This window comes from Brassica rapa, chromosome A07 (assembly GCF_000309985.2).
Source record: "Brassica rapa cultivar Chiifu-401-42 chromosome A07, CAAS_Brap_v3.01, whole genome shotgun sequence".
Taxonomy (NCBI): Eukaryota; Viridiplantae; Streptophyta; class Magnoliopsida; order Brassicales; family Brassicaceae; genus Brassica; species Brassica rapa.
In genome coordinates this window covers 7,118,764-7,138,113 of record NC_024801.2, presented here as the reverse complement: position 1 = coordinate 7,138,113, position 19,350 = coordinate 7,118,764, and the positions used below count along the sequence as shown (strand labels likewise).

Here is a 19,350-nt window from a genome sequence, read left to right as displayed (position 1 = left end):
CCAACATTTTATATATCACAAACACTAACTTCAAAACTAATATATCTATATAAAAACATAACTAAATCTATATTTTAAATCTAATCTTCTAAAATTAAATTCCATCTATCATTTTATCTTTTGTAAAATTTGGAATATTATCATTTGAGTTGGAAATATTTATCTTCAAAATTGTATATTTGGTCATGAGAACTATTTTTAAACTTGGAAAATTATATGATGTTTGATTTTTTTATACTAATAGATCTCAGGTATATATATTTGTTGTCGACAAGTATTGCAATTCACTGAATATTTACCATGAATCCGTCAATAAGTTTGGCTACAAAACATAATGTTCCCCTATTTTAACATAATAAATTCATCATTTTTTCCCCATATGCAATACGTGGTAGAATACTAGTATTGTATAAAAGTATTGGGAATCATCTACTCTATTAAAATAAAGTCCTAAATTTATTTACCATTGAAATTGTCATTTAAGTTCTGGACTGTTTCAAGTTTGTTAGTATATTACTTAATTTTCGGACCATATCCAGTTAGTTATAATGTAATTATGTTAGACACTGCTATTACCTTAAAACCGGACAACTTAAATTAAACCAACAATCTACTGTATTATAAGTAAACCAAGCGAATTATCCCTTATACAATAATCATGGAGCATTACAACATGTTTTCGTAGTCACGTGTCATCACGAGAATGATTCTTAGAATTGTTACAAAAATAAGTTGGTCTGTATAAACATATATTATGTTTTTTATTAAACTAACTATCAAATTAATTAATAATGTACAAAAGAATATTTTTTATTTCCTTAAAGAAAAGCTACGGAATTACCTAATATGGTTAACATATATATGACAAATAATGATTATGAATAATATATATTTGATATAAAAAAATTTCTACCCTCTCTTTTTTGTTTAATTTTATACTATTAAAAAAACAATCACATTAAGAATATAATAAAAAAATTAGATTTTTTCTTATATATTATATTTTGAATTTTTAAAAACGACTATAAATTACTAAATATGTAAAAGTCCCACATTAAAATTTTTGTGATCAATGGTTTAACTTTTTTTTTTGTTCAAGCAAGATACACATGATCATATATCATAGGGGTGGGCGTTCGGATACACGTTCGGGTTTGTATCGGATATTTTAGTATAAAGGTATAGAACCCGTTCGGGTTTTCTACACTTCGAGCCGGGTTTGGGTATTTTATGTTTGGGTTCGGATATTTTGGGTCGGGTTCGGATATTTAAATTTTGAAGAAAAAATAAATAAATTATTCATTGTTTAAGTTTTTTGTATTTAAAATATATTTTCACTTAACTGTTTTAAAAAAAAAATTAAAAGATTAAACTATTAATAGGTTTGGAGATAAAACTTTAAAAATAGAAAGACACTAATTTAGTTGTTGTTTGGAAATTTTAGATGCAACTTTTGTTAATGCAAGAAACAAGACTTCATATGTATTTTAAGTGAGTAGCAAATGATTTTATCCATAATTATATGTATATTATCTAATTTTGAGCAATAAGAATCATTAATATAAATATTTTGAATAAAATGAGAGATATAAACTAGAAATATAGAGTTAAGTATACTTAGGTTTGGTTATCTTCAGATATCCATTCGGGTTCGGATATTACCGGTTCGGATTCAAATATTCTCCGAACTGGTGAAATAAGTAATTTGTTTTGTTGTTTTAATTAGATGATTTTTAGACCGAGTTGGTGAATATATACTAGACAAACATTTATATTTCTAGTATGCACTTATATTCTATAACAGTTTGATATATTTGATTTGAACACTAGCCTGTTAATATAGTTTGCGGTGATTTTTTTTTCAAAATGTCGATTCTTAGATATGTATATGGAGTGAAGCTAATTTTGACAGATGTCTATATCTTTTAATTGACACTTATGTAATTCACTGAATTCATATAAGAAGTTAAAAAAAGAAACTTAACTCATATCAATGAAACAAAAACGAGAACGAAAGTACAATTCTATAGAGATAGAAAATGAAATCACTTATGGAGAGTCAATGGTAAACAAATCGAGAGCATAAAACCTAATCCTCTTTCGTCATTATACAATCGATGTTGCTTATTTGGTTTTGGTGATTTGTGTCAGCCGCAAAACTTAATGAAACTGTAAAAGAGAAAATTTGAGATCTTTAAAACTCAGAAAAAAAATTCACCAATGAAATGTCGACACATCAATATATCACATCCTATAAAAAAAATATTTGACGTCAGTGTCCATTACATTTTAGAATTTTTTGATAAAACAATAATTGTGGCCCAATAAAACACAAAGAATAATATTTTTAGGCTCCAAGTTTGATATCCCACCTATCACCTAAGTTATTGTGTGTGACGTCTCAGTTATCTTCCTTTGTCGTTAAGTCAACTTTCAATCTCTATCTATTTTTAATCTCCCACGCTTCTCTTCTTCATCACTATCTACATCCATAATTGTTTTGTCTACACATCTGTAACAACGAGATGGCAACCAAATCCTCACATACTCTTGCATTTATATATATAGTTTGATTCTGATCATTACCGGTCCTGGGCATAACCAAGTAAAATATTGGCTTAATTACACCTCTTAATTTCTTATTGAAAATTATATAGGCATAAGTCCTTAAATTTGTAAACAAAAAAGACTTTTATTGAAATATTTACTAAATAATCTATATCATATATATCCTCCAAATCATCATATTTATCTCTCCATCACCCTAATTTCCTCCACACCAATGGTTTAAAATTCATCTAAATCCCCTACCGCAATCTCTCTGGCCGTTTTTTCCCATGATTTTGTTCCGTAATGAAAGAGACGAACATGGTTTTCAAGTCACTTTTGAAAATTCCAAAATCATGCAAAACCAAGGATGCTCATTGGTCTTGAGCTACTCTTAGACCATGAGCAATGAGCATGTTGAATCTTTTAATTCAACAGTTTTATCAAAGCAATAAAGTAGTTGAATAATGTGAAAATCCACGTGAATTATTTGGAGTTGAAAGTTTTCAACGTTGAAAGAACAATAAATGGACCCTACATTGTCATATACAGTATTGTATTTCTAATGGATATTAATATTTTATACTTTAATCTTTGCTAATTTATTTAAACTCGGTTATTTCATATATATATTTTTTTAAATAAAGACTACTCTCATTTCATTTAGATATAAGAAAAAAATGTTCTTTTTGTTAAAAACAATCTTTACAATAATCACTTTAATACCTAAAATTCTTATGTTTCTCCTTTTAACTACCAAATCTCAACAATTTTCCAACCAACCAAACTATATCAAATTATTTTAAATTGTTTAAGTTTTGTTATCTTGATTTTAAAATTTATTATTGATTATTGCTTTATAAACAAATGTAAAAAATAGAGATATGAAATAAAATAGTGAGACATTGTGTTAAGTTTCATTAAAGAAAACAAATGTAGATATAATAGTTGAATGTATATTGAATTAATATGTGAAAAAAAGAGGAAGTGATGTGGAGTGTTAAAAATTGTAAAATAGGGTGTTGAATAATATTCACAATTTTACATGGTCTTATTGATGAGAAAGTATGGTCTGACCTGTCTAGTGTTGATAATTCTAACGTAATATATGAAATACAACTGTTAAGTATTTTATTTTTATTCTAGCATTTGCTATGTTGTGGTGGTGCTGGAAGAGAATGGAGAAGGCATCAGAGCAAGTAGTACCATATTCTTATTTTATTATCTTTTGTTTCATTTTCTATAAGTTTACCTATTTTTGTTTTAGTTTATGATGCAAAAAAACATATTTGTTTCGAGCAAACAGAACTTTAAAACTTTGAATTCCATAAATGTAGTATCGAATTATCCGTGAAACAACGACTTTTGTTATTCCAACAAGCATGGACAAGAGGGTAATCTCTTAAAGAACAAAAAATGTTATAGTAGAGTAACATGACTATAACTTACTCTATGAAAAGCTGATAATAATGTTAGTTTGATTTACCCACTAACTACACAATAGTAAATTGATATTTTTGTAGTGTTTTAAATTTTCTACAATTGTTTGAAGGTTCAACACCCTATTTTTACTTTTACACCTTCCACAAGGTTTTTTTTTTCATTAATAATTTAACACACATTCAACTTTTAAGCATTATAATAATTTTGTTTATTAAAAATCAACAACCTATTTTACTAATTATTAATTATATTTTCCCTGTTCAAATTGAAATAAACTTAATCTCTAATTATAGAAAGTAATAAATAATAAATTTCATATAAGAAATAAAAATAAATGGTTTGATTTTTACTCATATAATTGATTGTAAATAATATATGATGTACGAATGTCAATTTTTTTTAGATAGTTACATGTGGCTTTGGTGGTCTCTACTTCATCATTATTTAACATACTCAATGTTTTCAACAACTAATAATCTACGTCATCATTTTTCATTGTTTGACATGCTCATTTTACTGATTCAACTGTTCAATCTTTTATTCAACATCTCTATCGTTAATAGTCTTATACAATAATTTTAAATTTTAATACATGCAACTAAATTAAGACTAATACTATCCACAATGATTTCAAAAATATGTTCATTTTACTATTTTTTCAAAAATATGTTTCTATTTGTTTTTAATATCAATAATATTAGGGATGGGCAAAATACCCGAATCTGAAGAATCGAACTGATCTCGATCCGAAAGTAGTACCAAACCCGAAGCAAATTGATTAAATATCTGAATTATTCAAAATTTTAGTTTTTGGAGAACCGAAACCAAATCGATCTGAACCAAAGTATTTCGGGTACCCAAATGTATCTGAAATAGATTTATGTACTTATATATTACTTATTTTTAGATTTAATGTATATAAAAACAGCTAGAATATGTAAGATACTTTTAAGCTGGTTTAAATACTTTAAAATATACACAAATAGTCAATAGTAAATATCTAAAATAGTAAAAGTATACTTAAAGCACCAACAATATTATAACTATTGATTCTCTATCCAAATATTTGAACTAAACTAATTTATATGTTAAGTTTAGGTAGCATCACATATGTTATTCAAATTTATATTTAATATATTATTTTGTTTATAGTTTTTGAAAATTTTAAAGTATATAATGAATTTTAAAAATTTAAAAGTAATTTAAACGGGTTATCCGAACTCGAACTGAACCCACAAATCCGCAGCGACCCCAAACTGAAATTTAGAAATATTTGAATTAGGATGAAATGTTTGACCCCGAAAACCCAAAACACAAAACCCAAACATACCTGAACTTAATCCGATTAGGTACCATATAAATAGTTTCTCATAATATAATGGACTTCCAATTTTTCTAAAAAAATATAAGCCCATTTCTTTTTTTTTCTTGATATATTGTTATCCATGTTTCCAAACAAACATATTTTTTAAAACTGTAATCTATGTTTCCAAACAAACCTATTTTTTAAATTGCAATCCATATTTCCAAACAATTTTTTTTTAAATTACAATCCATGTTTCCAAACAAACTTTTAAAATAAGTTGATATCCATGTTTCCAAACAAACCTAATTTGTACTTAGTGTGAACATTATATATTTTAGATGTGTCTCCATTTCGTAATGCAATTTTATGGCGGTATTAATTTATATTTATATATATATATATATTTTTTTTTTGTTTTTGATTTTAAGTGTTCCATATTTTTTAATAAATTTACATTACAGATATATCATATATTTTTCATAATCTATCTATCATATTGAAGTTAATGTTTATTGTTTATTAAATAATAATATGCTATAAATTTTTACAATTTTATATAAACAAAATCTATATTTCACAAGTGAATTTTAATTTTGTACAGAATTTTTTTAAATAATATATAATGTATTTTCTTAACTTTCAATTTTATATCTCACAAGACGATCGATATTCTCAACTTTCAATCTTTCTAGGATATAAGATCTTTTGGAAATATTTTGGATTATAATATCTTTTTGTTATATTTGTTAGGGGAATATCAGACAGGATTTGCTAAGTTGTAGACTAGTTGAATTTGGTTGCTAAGTTAGGATATTGCATAATGTGCTTTTGTGATTAGGACTTTTTAGATGTGGTTTGGGAAATTGTAGAGGTGATGATTTCTATGTTTTGTATCTTCAAGTCCCTGCTGTTTTCAAATTTCTTTCAGAGAGATTGTCTGTTTGTTTTGCTTGAGTACAAGCAAAATGGTAAGTATGAGAGAGTTGATATACCATGGATTTGACTCATTTTTATCCATGGTATATAAGTATTTTACTATCTATATACTCTATATTATATCATATTATGTATGTTTTTAGGTTCAAAAGTATCTTGGAGTAAAGTGATGATTATGGAGCATTTAGGAGCTTAAATGAGATTTTATCCGAGCTGACCATAAGATGTGGATACGAAGAAGAAATAATCGATCAATGCACATCCAGTGATATCGATCGATACAGAAGAGAAGCCTCTACGATTGAAGATTATGATCGATCGATGTACATTTTGAGTTGTATTCTTTTTACCTTGCTACGGTTTTTTCCACTGAGTTTTCCATAAAAAAAATGTTTTTAACGAGACAACTAAAATGCAGTACAAGAAATATATTAATGACGATGGTCTCCAAGGAGTGTTACAAAAGTCAAGAGGGTTTTGTAAGGAAATGGAGATGGAGCTCATGCCATTAATACTTACAACTAGGGGCCTTCCGGCGCTTCGCGCCGGGTTCGAATATATTGATGTGTGAATTTTTGGATTTGTTGTGTGCCACAAATGATGTCGAGGGTCGTATGCTATTGGTATGTGGTATTATATAGGGATGAATATAATAGAGTTTATTTATTATTTAGAAGCCATGTTTTCTTAAATAAATTTAGAAGAAACTAAGTTGAAAGGAAAAATGAACCAAAGAAACAATTTATCTATGATGTACGTATTGTACAAATTTCTCCACTCTCAAAAAGTAATAGCAATCCTTGCATAGATGATTATTGTTTTGAAGATCGCAGCTTTTTGGGGGCTTCAGTCTGGCCATATTGTTTAGGTACTTGTTGTCTCGATCAATAGGATAAACACTGAGCGTTTTTTTTATTTTTACCCAGCAGCGTTCAGAAGTCGAAAGCCTGCGTTGCCAGTCAAGTGTATCAAGCACCCTTTTCCCCTCTTTGATTTTCCCTGTGCACAGCATCAATATACCACAAAGGTACGTGCCTTTGTCATATTTTCCTTTGGCCGAGCGGCGTAGGTGTCTGATGCCTTTGACTCGTCGTTTACGGAAGAAATACTGATTGATCCCCTCAATATAGTGTGCTTCCGGGTTGTTGTACTCCAAGCACGACCCCATTAAGTACGTGTGTTGATCCACCATCCGGAGTGGTTCAGATGCAAAATACTTTAGGCTTAGGTGGCGGAAATAGGTTGCAGGTTCTGCGTCCGAACTGTCTCCATCTGATGAATCGTCGGTTTGTTTGATCTCCGGCTCGGATTCCATTGGAATGGAAACGTCGTTAGAATCTTGTTGAGATGAAGGATCACGGGGATCTGGAGAGCTATCCATTTTTTGTTTGATAGTGTTTGATAGTGATGAAAGTGAATATGTGTCGAAGTTAATTTATAATATTTGGGTAGTTTTCGTTTTTGATTTTTTCACCGTAATTGTCGTCTGATTGATTATAATCAGGGATCGCTAATGTTGTTATTTAATTTAGTCGTATAGTAATCGTAACTGATTTGTTATTCTTTATTGGGGTTTTTGGTATTTGAAAGTTAATATGGTAATAGAATAATGAGATAATAACGGTTCTGAATTTTGCGGTGCATGTGTTTTTGTGCATGTTCTTCTTATTGTTTGCGTGTGTGAGACGTAAGGTATGGTTTTCAAGGTGTTGGTTATTGAACGGTTTGCAGAGGACCGGAGATTGTATTTTTTGGTATGATTTCGGAGTTGTTGGAATTTGGGCTGGAGAAATATTTAAGCCCATGACGTATATAGTCAGACAGCCTATAAGTTATTGATCGCAGTATCAGTTGTAGTTAAACTGTAAGAAATGATAGACTGAACATTAAGACTAACAGACATTGAAATGGAAAACTGTAAAGAAGTGATTGCTCTTTTTTTAAAAAGGTTCTAGATTTCAATAATTGAAATTTAGAATTGGAAACACAACCAGGGCTGCAAAGTTTAAACGAAACAAAGCAAGAGCTGAAACAGAAACACAAACTGAGAACTGAAATAGAAATAGAAATGCAAAACGCAAACGGCAAAACGTCATGAACAGATAACTTAAAGGTCGTTTTAGATATCCAGGAGATTAGTTGAGACCTATCATCGTCTCAAAGAACTCGGTCATCAAAAAGAAATGGTAACATTTCGAGCATGCTGTGTTGTTATCCGGAGGTTGGCACTGATGATCTGGCTTCATCGTGGTCAAAGATGTTACGTAGATATCCTTCATGTTGCGGTCGAGGCGGTACAGAGAGAGCGTGAAATCTTGGATGCAGTTTTTCACTGTTTCAATACCCTTCTCACCGGTCAATTTGTTGATGATTCGTACTCCTTTTTCAGTTTGGCCTATGGCCATGAGGAGAACTCCATAAACGTACCTTCCTTGGAGCTGACCAGCCTTTGATGCTATGCGGAGGTGATGCGTACCCAAAAAATGATTTGGAGAGTCGAAGTAGTGAAGCATGCCTGTAAGGAAAGTTCATCAAATGCTACATCTGATAACAACACAAAGCAGTCAACCTGAAGCATACCTGTCACGAAGTGAGCATCGACGTTATTGGCTTTGAGACAGCTGTCCATTAACGATCTGTATCTCTTCGCTTGGGCTGGTTTCTTGACCAACGGCTCGAGGTTGAGATCTCTAGCGATAAAGCGGTTGTCAAAACGGAAGCAGAGGCTTTTGGACGCTATGATCGCGTTGAAGTAGTCCAATGCGGAGTTAGCTCCCACTTTAGAAACAATGACCATGCGCAGGTCTTCTGGCATGATGTCAAGACTCTGCTTCTTTGCTCTTCTCTGATCCATGGGACTGGTTTGAGATTTTTGAGTTGTGTTTGTATGGGAAGATGTTTCGGTAAGGTGCTTGGGTCGCACGTCTATTTATAAGGAGCTAGGAGCAGCGGTGACTGTTTAGTTTTTAGAGTGTTAGTGGAAGGTAACGCATGTTGATGCAATTATTCGACATTAAAGTCAGTTATGTTGATTTGTAAAACTTTTGTATGAACGTTTTATGTAATCTGAAGGGGTTGATGACAACAGTTCATTTTTCCCATTCTGTAAATACTCTTAACTTTAGTATATGAGCCTCTTTTTTTTAAGTATTTTTTTCCAAGCCAATTTTAATGTAATTAACAATTTATAAGTTTACCTGAGATATAGTTTCTCACCGTAAATGAAATGATATATTGTTTTCTTGGAAAAAAAATTAATATTGGCACGTGCATGAGTAACAATTTCATTTAGTCGATGGTGCTTTATTGTTTTTTTTTTATTAACTGAAACTTTATAACTTTTTCTTACATCCTTATAAATTCATATCTATTATCTTATGTCATTTAGTATCTAATAGAAAACAAATTATATGTAAATTTTTTTAACAATTTATAAGTATACCTCATATATAGTTTTTTCCGTAACTTTAGTGTTATATCGTGATTTTTTTAAAAATTGGATATATATATGGCAACTTGAATTGCAAAACAAAAGGCAGGCAGAGAATAAATATTGTAACAGGGGCTTTTGTTCAGAAATATAGAGACTGAATAAATCCATAAGCAAAGCAGATGTGGGGAACACTTTCTGTATATAAAATAAGGTGGAATGATAAATAAGGGTCTAGCAGAACATTAGTTTCCAGTGACAGTTATGATTCTCCGATATGTGGGCGACTGGAGTGGCCTTCATAGCTGTTTCCTGTAATGAAGTAAGCATAAGTAAGACATCTATGTATTGGTAGGTACTAAAACTGTTGTTCGTAGGAAGGCTAGTATAAGACTTACGTGTCTTGAGATTTCCGAAAATCTCTTTGTAGACAATATTTGTCACACCATCTTCTCTAGTTGAACCTTCTGTATCATCAAGAATCTTAAGACCCTCCGGAGAGGTGACGCGCGAGAGAGCAACATATAGTTGCCCGTGGCTGAAAACAGGTCTAGGAAGATAGAGAGATACCTGCTTCAAGCTCTGGCCCTGGCTCTTATTTATAGTCATCGCATAACACAGCTTGATTGGGTATTGCCTCCTCCGGAATGTGAAAGGATGGATAGTGTCTGTTGGGGATAGCTGAATTCTGGGGATCAGAACTCTGTCACCGACATGAGTACCTGTTAGAAGCTCGGCCTCTAGTACTCTGTGTCCCAGACGCGAGATCATCATGCGTGTTCCATTGCATAACCCATTTTTTTGGCTTAGATTGCGCAGCATCATAACCGGAGCACCAACTTTCAGACAGAGTTTATGAGGTGGTAAACCTGGGAACTCAAGCGAGTTCAAGTACTCCTGCGTGTAGTTATTGGTCCAGTCCTCTTCTGGCGTGCTCTCAAAAGCAACACTGTCTGAGCTCAAAAATTTTTTCTCAGCTGAAGGTACTTTAGACAGAAGGTATGAGTTTATTTCATGAGCACTGACGTTAGTTGGGGCTAAGATAGCTCTCTCTGTTAAGTAGGCGCGGTTCAAGTAGTTACTTACAAAGTCTGGATACGCAGCATTTGATATAGACTCGTGAGGATGATCAGTTCTTGGTATCATGAACTCGTCTCCTATGATAACCTGCTCCCCATCATCATGGCTTCTCTCCTCTGAGTTCACAGTGGGTGCAGTTCCATTGCCAACTTTTAAAATCCATTCAGCAAATTCCTTGTCAGCTTGTCTCAATCTCATGTTCATGGTTAACGTGTAAACTTCTGCATGCGACCAGAGGTATGACTTGCTGATGGAGGCCTTAACTGTGTCTTGTCTTGTTCCTTGAGATATCACCGGCAAGATTTGCCTAAAATCACCACCAAGTACCACTGTTTTCCCTCCAAACGGTTTATCAGCCGCTGATGGATCTTGGAGCGATTGCAAGTCCCTTAGGGTGCGATCGAGAGTCTCAAAGGCCTGACGGTGTGCCATAGGGGCTTCGTCCCATATGATCAAGTCAGTCTTTGAAATTAGACTCGCTAACATAGAACCAGCTGTAATCTCACACATTGTTGTATCTGTTAAATTTATTGGGAGCTTGAACCGTGAGTGAGCTGTTCTACCTCCTGGTAGCAGTAAAGCTGCAATGCCTGCCGATGCAACAGGGATGACCACCTTTCCAGTTGATCTTAGTCTTGCTATAATTGTCCTGTATAAGAACGTTTTCCCAGTCCCGCCAGCACCATACACAAAGAACAACTGGCCGTTCCCTTTGTCCACAGAGTCAATGACCGCACTGTATATGTTTTTGTGATCTTCATTCATGGTGCTAAACAGTTTATCATGCTCAGCTGCTTCTTTCTCAGTGTCATAGCTAAGCTCTTGACGCAATACAGTGTTTGAAATTTCCTTGAGAACATTCGGGTTTGGCTTTGGCATCCCAGCGAAATCAGCTAGAGATTTGTCATTTTCTTTGAGAAGCCGCTCGATCTCAATCAACGTATATTCTTGCAGCTGCGGATCAGGCAGAAGCAAGCCTGGGAAGTTGAATTCTCTCTGTTTCATGTATAGAATATCTTCAGCCAATATCTTCCAGGTATGATTCCAAAGTTTCAGTGGATTTCCAACTTCACAGTAAAGCAAGATAAGGACGAATAAGGACCTTAGTTGACGACCTATTGCCCAGAAGGATGGTTCAACTATTGCATCGTGCCATTCCTTGTCGTCATCTAGCAACCCACGCGCATAGCACGCATCACGGAACTCTTTAAATGTCGTACCACCTACGGTGCAGAGATCTTCAAAGTCGAAAGCGCCTTTGACCACATTTAGAAGGATTCTAAGATAGTATTTATCTCCTGCGGTTGGATGTACGTAGATAAGTCTGCCTATAGCTGTCCCATGTTTCCTGGGTGTCCGCGTTTTGTCGTCAGAATGGTAGACAAACCGAGAGGAGAACTGAATGTAAGTAAGTTCTCTAGCTTCTTCGTATTTCTGGTTGGCAACAAAATACGCAGTCAACATCGTCTTCTCTATATCTTCTTTAGAGAGAACTTCCGCTATACTCTTGTCCTGCTTGTATACCAGCCTATGCTCACCTGGCAGATGCAATGTCAGTTTCATAACTGAAGGTTGGTTGTGATGAATGTGAAATGAAAACAATCTCCAGGAGGCTTCACATGCTGAGATATACCGACATTCCAGGTATCTATCAATCTCATCCAGTTGAAGCTGGTTCTTCTTTTTTTCTTGCGCTGCGCGGTCGTTGTTACCAGTCTGCTCCATCAGAGCCAATGCTCGATCCACCCCCTTCGTTATGTATTTGAAGAGGTACTTTATAGCACTTGTTTTGCAACACCACTCAATATTGATGTGTGCTTTGTATTTCTTGAGTATAGAGAGGTTATGAGGCACAACATAGCGATTGTCTAACTCTATATCACCTTTCAGAACAGAGGATCCATCATCAGTGCGCCGTTTGTAGATAACAAAGCCAGATTTGTCGATCTTTGTATTGTTCGAGTAGGGTTTAGGGAATTTCTTCGTGCATTCGCCTTTCTCCATGCACGGTGACAGACGCCGTTGCTTCCCGCAAGGCCCATGGATCATGTGGCGTTCAACCAACTCAAAACCTTCCTTGTCTGTTTCTTTGTTAGGTAGCTCGGCCGAGATATATTTGTCGATGACTTCAGCTGTGGCTTCACCTTTGAACCCCTCGAACCAAAGAAGGATATGCGCGTGTGGGAGGCCGCGCTTCTGGAACTCTATGGTGTAAACAACTGTATTAACCAATAAGAATAAAGTTGTGAGAGTAAGACATAAGCTAATTTTTTTTTTTTTTAGGTTTAGGTATTTAAAATTGTGAAATTTCAACTTGCCTGCAGCTGGTTTAGGAAAAAAACGCCTTTCTTAAAGTCTGACATAAGCTCCTCCAGTTTGAGTTTAAAAACTCTGCACTCAAGGTCAGGTCTGTTGTTTGCTGAGTCCCCTCCGTATACTTCTAGATGCTCCTTCACTTCAACCCAATTTGGGTTTGCTGTGAACGTGATGAATAAATTGGGATTACCATACCAACGACAAATAGCCATGGCATCTTGATACTTCTCAGACATGTATCGAGGGCTTCCAGTGAAAGAAGAAGGCAAGATAACTTTTGTCCCAAGCTTGCTTGCATCGGTATCTCCTTTCTCCAATGCATCACAGATGTTTGTATATAACTCAGCCCTCAGCTGTTTCTGGTTAAGTCTGTGAAGCGCAATCTCTCCTGCTCGGTTGCTGTATAAGTGTCTACAATATACTGATGAAGCAATCTTCCTGACTTTATGATTGTCATACCCTCTGATGGCCTTGTCTGGATCTGATGCGCATAGTACTCCCTCATAGTCATACATTCCCGTTTAATTTTAGAGTGCTCAGTTGTCTGGTAAGGTATGCGCTCATCGTATCCATATTCTCCGTATGGGAAAAGCAGTGGGTACTGAAGACTCATGTAGGGAGGGTGAAGATCGCTTATCCGCTGCAGCTTAGATGACTTGTACTCAAGTACTAAATCCTTACCTGCAGAGTCTGCTGTGAAGTCTCCAACTAACAAACTGCCTATCTCACCTACAGCTGGTAAGTCATACTGTCTTCCTCGATGCTTCTGGTTCACTAAAGTGATGCTGAATTCGACTGTGTCCCCAGATAAGATTCGGTCTCGTGCATGTCGGAACGTCTTGGCCAGAGGATTATGTTCGTCCAACATCTTGATCAAGCTGTCGACCAAATCGTCATCAACAGCCAAAGCCGATGTACCCTTGTTGAATGACTTTTTTCTGTTTGCTATTTCGTGTTCTGTGTCCACTATGTAGAGGTGTGAAAACTGCGGAGGTTTACCTTCGGGTGGGAGCAGAGAACCAATTCTATGGTGAGTTTGCCCATGAAGCCTGAATGAGAAGGGACCAGGGGTGTTGGTGACAGAACTGTCAATTTGGCCACCCATTGACGTGAAAGCCAACATTCCATTAGCAACTCTAATCAAAATTTTGAAGCCTGATTTTTCAAGAAGTTCTTTCAATGGAGAGGGCGGTTGTCGCCTTGGTGGTAGATTTACACGGCCTTGCTGACAACAAATGCTGAACCTCCTGGGAGAGTTTTGTGTCTCTTGAACAACAGCTTCTGCATTCCAGACAATCGCTTTACAGTCTGGGCATGTAACTAAATCCCACTTGTTTACAACTGGGCGCTGGTACCTTCCGCCTAAATAAGAATGAGAAGGTTATATTAGCAGCAAGACGTGTTTGTATCATATTCTTTTATGGTCTGGTCCATACCTGGACGGCTTCCACTTGCAGCCACATTTACTGAAGTAAAAAAGTTAAGAAATAAATTTAGAACTCTTGCGTGATTTAGAACTTAATCTTTGTGGTGTAGATTTGTGAAATTAGGCAAAGAGGAGCACTTACATTTTTTTGGTGTGGCTACTCTTTTCTTAATCAGTTTCTCCATCCGCAGAGCCCGAGCTGTTCTTTTGTTAACTGTAATTAAATTTAAGTTGAGAAAATGAGGTTGGTAAGTATGCTTTATAGATCATCGATGATCTGGTTGGCTATTACCTCTCTCCGAGTCAACATCATTAATGGTATGACTCTGTTCAGATAGGGTAGTGCTTTGGCTGTGTTGTATGGTTTGTTGAGGTCCTTTGTTTCTCATGCTTGCGCGTATCGTTCTCCGACGCTGACGTGCAACCTTTGCATTAGTTGCTGAGAAGAGTAATCATGGCGTGGAAACAAAAAGAGTTAGAACATTTGATTTGATTCCTAAAGCAAGAATCAGAATCAGGTGTGTCTCACCATATAAACAATCAACGTCTGACCTGGCTCTGAGCAAGGGTGTGAGATAGTGCTCTCTCAACCACGGCTGGCGTTCATCAGATACTGATAGATCATAGTTTAGCTAACATGTCGAAGTAGTTTGAAAATATAAAGATGGATGAATTTTGATTGTGGGAAAAACTAACCCCCTTTTTTTTCCGGCTTCGTTTAGTTGCCGATGATGATGCTGATGTGGATAGCACAGGTGCTTTGTCTGGATTTGATACTGGTGTCTTAACCATGACTTCGTGCAAGCTAGATGGTCGCGTTAGCAATCTGCAGAGTTTGTTACAAAGACGCAGGGGAAAATGATGAGGTCTGTTCGTAACGGCTGATGTATGATAAGTGTTTTGTTCGTAACGTTCGGTCACCATACAGCTGTTACTGGTTTCTTAAATTTATCATGTTATAAATAGCTGAATGTCTGGTTCCTTGCATTACACACTTTCACGAATGTTCACTTTAAAAATCTGTTGGTTTGCGAAATCTTGTATGTGAAGTGAATGAATTAGCGAGAACAACTTATCTTCATTGTTATTGTGTGTTGTTTTGTATATTTTCTGTGAAGTTGATCTGTGTGTAGTAATCCAAATATGCTCTGTCCCCTGCAACTCTTAGGTCCTGCTTTCATTCACTTTAACGTACAAACATTTGTAATAGCTTGAAAGCCAGGTTAAAAAAAAAAAACATTTGTAATTGCGTGCTACGCAAGAGACTGGGAACTAAATTTTCTTTTTTTATTGATTTTATAATAATTAAGTATTGGGAAATAATAATTGTGATATTCAGATCGCATGTTGGAATGTTGCATGAAAGAAATAAAGTTGCTTATATAAAAAGAATTTTCGCATGTTGAAACGTTGCATGAAAGAAACAAAGTTGCTTATATAAAAGGAATAACAACCACGACTCATAGTTTTAAATTCATTAAAAAAAAAAGCCAACATAAACGAACTAAAAGATGCAGGAAACAGAAAATGACAAAGGCTCGTCGTGGTTGTTAGTGATACATGCTACAAATCATTCCACTCTTGCTTTCTTACGGGCTGTCTGCTCCATCCCCTCTGCATCTGTTGCCACGGTTAATTGCTCTGCAACGTTGGACGTGGTAGCATCTTTGTCACCTGATCTTTCTGCCGCAGACTGAGGGATTGCAGGTTCGATGACCTCAACATCTTCCTCCTAACAGCATAACAGAGTTTGTGTCAACATAGTCGGCAAATCAGTGATTCCTAATACAGAGAAGATAAGGACGCTTACAGCAAACGTGGGATTGGGTGCAAGCTCACGCTGAGGAAAAATGCGAGAGATGGTAAAAGTCTGGTGATTAGGTGTAAAGTTGAAATCCTTGAGCTTGAGCTGGAAAGTGTAGGTTCTTCCCACAAGATCAGCGAGTGGGCGAGGCAGCACAACGTCCACCTGAGCATTAGTTCCTATCCCCTGAACACACGGATGACATTACATCAAATCATCGTTTGTCTGATACAGAAATCGATCACATTGCATACCACAATCTGTGCAGCCTCAGAAGCAAGGACGTGTGTGAGTTTGGACATCTCTGTATCGAAACCAAGGAATGCTGCTGCGCCAGTGGCATCTGAAACGGAGAGTATCACACGGTACCTGAGAGAAGGGTCATGAAAACATTTTAATTTAAGAAGACTCGCAATGACTCTATAATGATTCCAAAAGCTAATCAAAGTAGATGTGGTTGATCAACTATAGACAAGAATCAAACCATTGCATCTTAGCACCATCATAAAATAATAAGGACTGTTAAAACACATGAGATCAAAATTCACAAATCCTACCTGAGTTTAGCCACAGCATTGGTCTCATTACATGGGACGCAAGAAAAGGAAGTCTCCTCACGGGTTAGTTTCTTTGAGCACACCGAGCACCCAATATAACTCCAACCCTCATCGAGCTGTATCTCAGTCACCTTCGCCGTACAGAGGAACTCGATGATCTATCAAGTAAAACAGAACACACAAAATCATCAGTGATTTATTGAAAGGTTTATATTTCTGAACATATGGAAAATTACCTGGGGATCAGCAGTGAGGACAAACTGGTTCAGCTCAGAAACGGTCATGGGTTCAATCTTCTGTGCGTGAACTACTTTTGATGAAGACCCTGATTGGTCTGGATCAACACCTGGCAATCTGAAAGGAGAATAACATGACAAATTTTACAGAACCCAATTATTCACTATACCGATATCTACTAATAGTAAGATGGCTTGCCTGTCAAACTTGACTTTCCCTACAGCAGTCTCAGAGTCAAAATAAATACGTGTGGCAGAAGTGTCATTCAGATACAACTTCCCTGCCAAAACACAACGAAATAAACATAAGCTAACGTTATCCATAGCAAGCTAAGTTGACCACATAACGATCACATGCAATCACTCTTACCGGAAACCATCTTCGGGTTGATACCCGTGACAATAACAATTCTTGGCTCTTTTCCGTATCCATCGAGCTTATTATGGAATGCTAGGGCCAAAGAGTCAAACATACTCACACACACAGTTGCACCCCTGCTCATAATGAATCAGAGACTTAGACAGTGTCATGTAAATATCACAATCACTTAAAACTAATATGCAACTTTTATATTTTGATTTACAAATCTTGAAAAATAATGTCTAGATGTTTATAAATTACTCTGCAAATCTTTATTCCTCACAACATAATTGCAGCTGTCATGACATGGACAACACATGCAGAAAGTGCTACTACTATAAGAAAATGAACGAATTTGTTGACTATATTCAAATGCAAATTCAATAAACAAACACATGCAGTTACGTGTTTATTTGCTTAGAAAAACTTGGCTTTATGTTTTACAGTTTTAAAATTAAACTCTAAATACTTTGTTCAACTATCATCTATAATAAATAACGTCCAGTATTATTATTTCGCCTAATAAAATAGGAAACAATTAAATTAAACCACAGAAAACGGAATATAGAGGGTGGTCGATACCTTTCAAGTCGCAAGGTTAGCATTACGCGCTGAGCCCCCGGGATACGATCGGTTATTGTGCTCCTAATTGCACAAAGCTCCCCCATTACGTCTGCAATACAAATAAACACAAATGCTCAGACAGTTCAATTATCAATGATTAAAATATACAGCAGACATCTCAATAATAAAAGCAGAAATATACAAAGTAATACCAGGAAGCTGATTGCCAGTGTTTGCTAGCTCAATTATCTGGTCATACTGTCGGAAACGGAAGTGTTCGGTCGGTATGATCCTATCAGTTGCTGGTATCTTCTCAAAATCAGTCTCAGCATTGAAACGGATAGAGACAGGCGCATCAGACAACCGGTATTTGGGACTGCTACGCGTGACATCAAATCCGCTAAGAGTGTAGACAGAGCCTTCGCTGAGGCGATTTTTGAACCGAAGCTGGCGAGACGCAGGGATCGAACCGTGGACCACCGTAGACTGAAAGACAGATCACGACAAAATATTAACAGACAGATCAAGACAAGATATTAATAGACAGATCAAGACAAGATATTAATAAAGACGCTACATAGAGAGGAATCAGAGGAATCAGTGAAAGACGGCGGTGCTTACGTTCTCATCGATAAGCAACATGTCAACGCTAATAAGCTCTCCGCCCTTGTTGATATTCTTGGCCTCCCAGAATCTCAGCAGGCGAACCTCCGCAGTGTTTGAGCATCGGCCGGCTCTCAAGTTCTGAAGAAGCGTGTACGAATTCGCCATCGAGATCGGTTGATAGGAAAGTGTTTGCTTCGAAATTTCGCTTTCTTTCTGAGATTCGCTTTGGAAAAACTGTGCATCGCAAGAATGATGAGTACTGTATTTATAGCTAGAGCTGAAATCGGTTACAGGGATAGACGAAGAGGTTTACTGATGGCTTCAAATGAAATAAGTGGAGGAATAACGTGAAGAATGAAGTTAAGAACACATTTATGGAGATCTGAGGCGTTATGTATATCGGAACGACGATCTGAGCCTAACTCTGGCTTCGTCGGTAAGCTCACGCCGCGAAAATAAAATGGGGAAAACCCTAATGAAATCGCGAGTCGAGACAGCGTTCAGAAGACTGGGCTCCACTTTGGGCTTCATGCGCAAATACCTTAAAGCCCACATCAGACTCTCGTATTCAACAAAGCAAGAAACAAAAGCAGGAGAAAAAAACACAAAAACACGGAACCACTGAGGTGTTGACACGTGTCGATATTTGCCCTCCCCTACCTGATGACGTGGACGTAGGAGGAGAGAGACAAGGTAACTTTATTGTATAAGATATTATTAGTCGAATTTTCTGCCAAT

General features: G+C 35.8%; 1 protein-coding gene and 2 long non-coding RNA genes across 3 annotated transcripts; 2 read left to right on the top strand and 1 right to left on the bottom strand.

The window, feature by feature from the left end:
• The first annotated feature begins 926 nt into the window (after window positions 1-926).
• Window positions 927-5,125, top strand: LOC117126564. The gene is made up of 3 exons (XR_004449180.1): window positions 927-1,344; window positions 1,964-1,965; window positions 2,406-5,125. It is a non-coding gene; the product is annotated as an uncharacterized LOC117126564 (long non-coding RNA).
• A 1,682-nt stretch (window positions 5,126-6,807) lies between these two features.
• On the top strand, window positions 6,808-15,962 carry LOC117126570. Its single transcript, XR_004449186.1, has 2 exons — window positions 6,808-6,844; window positions 15,240-15,962. It is a non-coding gene; the product is annotated as an uncharacterized LOC117126570 (long non-coding RNA).
• Window positions 15,902-19,063, bottom strand: LOC103828499. Its single transcript, XM_009104098.3, has 8 exons — window positions 19,011-19,063; window positions 18,723-18,896; window positions 17,082-17,137; window positions 16,846-17,003; window positions 16,543-16,657; window positions 16,295-16,474; window positions 16,105-16,216; window positions 15,902-16,058 (listed from the first exon to the last, which is right to left on the bottom strand). The coding sequence occupies exons 2-8, from the start codon at window positions 18,775-18,777 to the stop codon at window positions 16,048-16,050; spliced, it is 687 nt and encodes a 228-aa protein (XP_009102346.2). The 5' UTR covers window positions 18,778-18,896; window positions 19,011-19,063; the 3' UTR covers window positions 15,902-16,047.
• Between the last annotated feature and the right edge of the window lie 287 nt (window positions 19,064-19,350).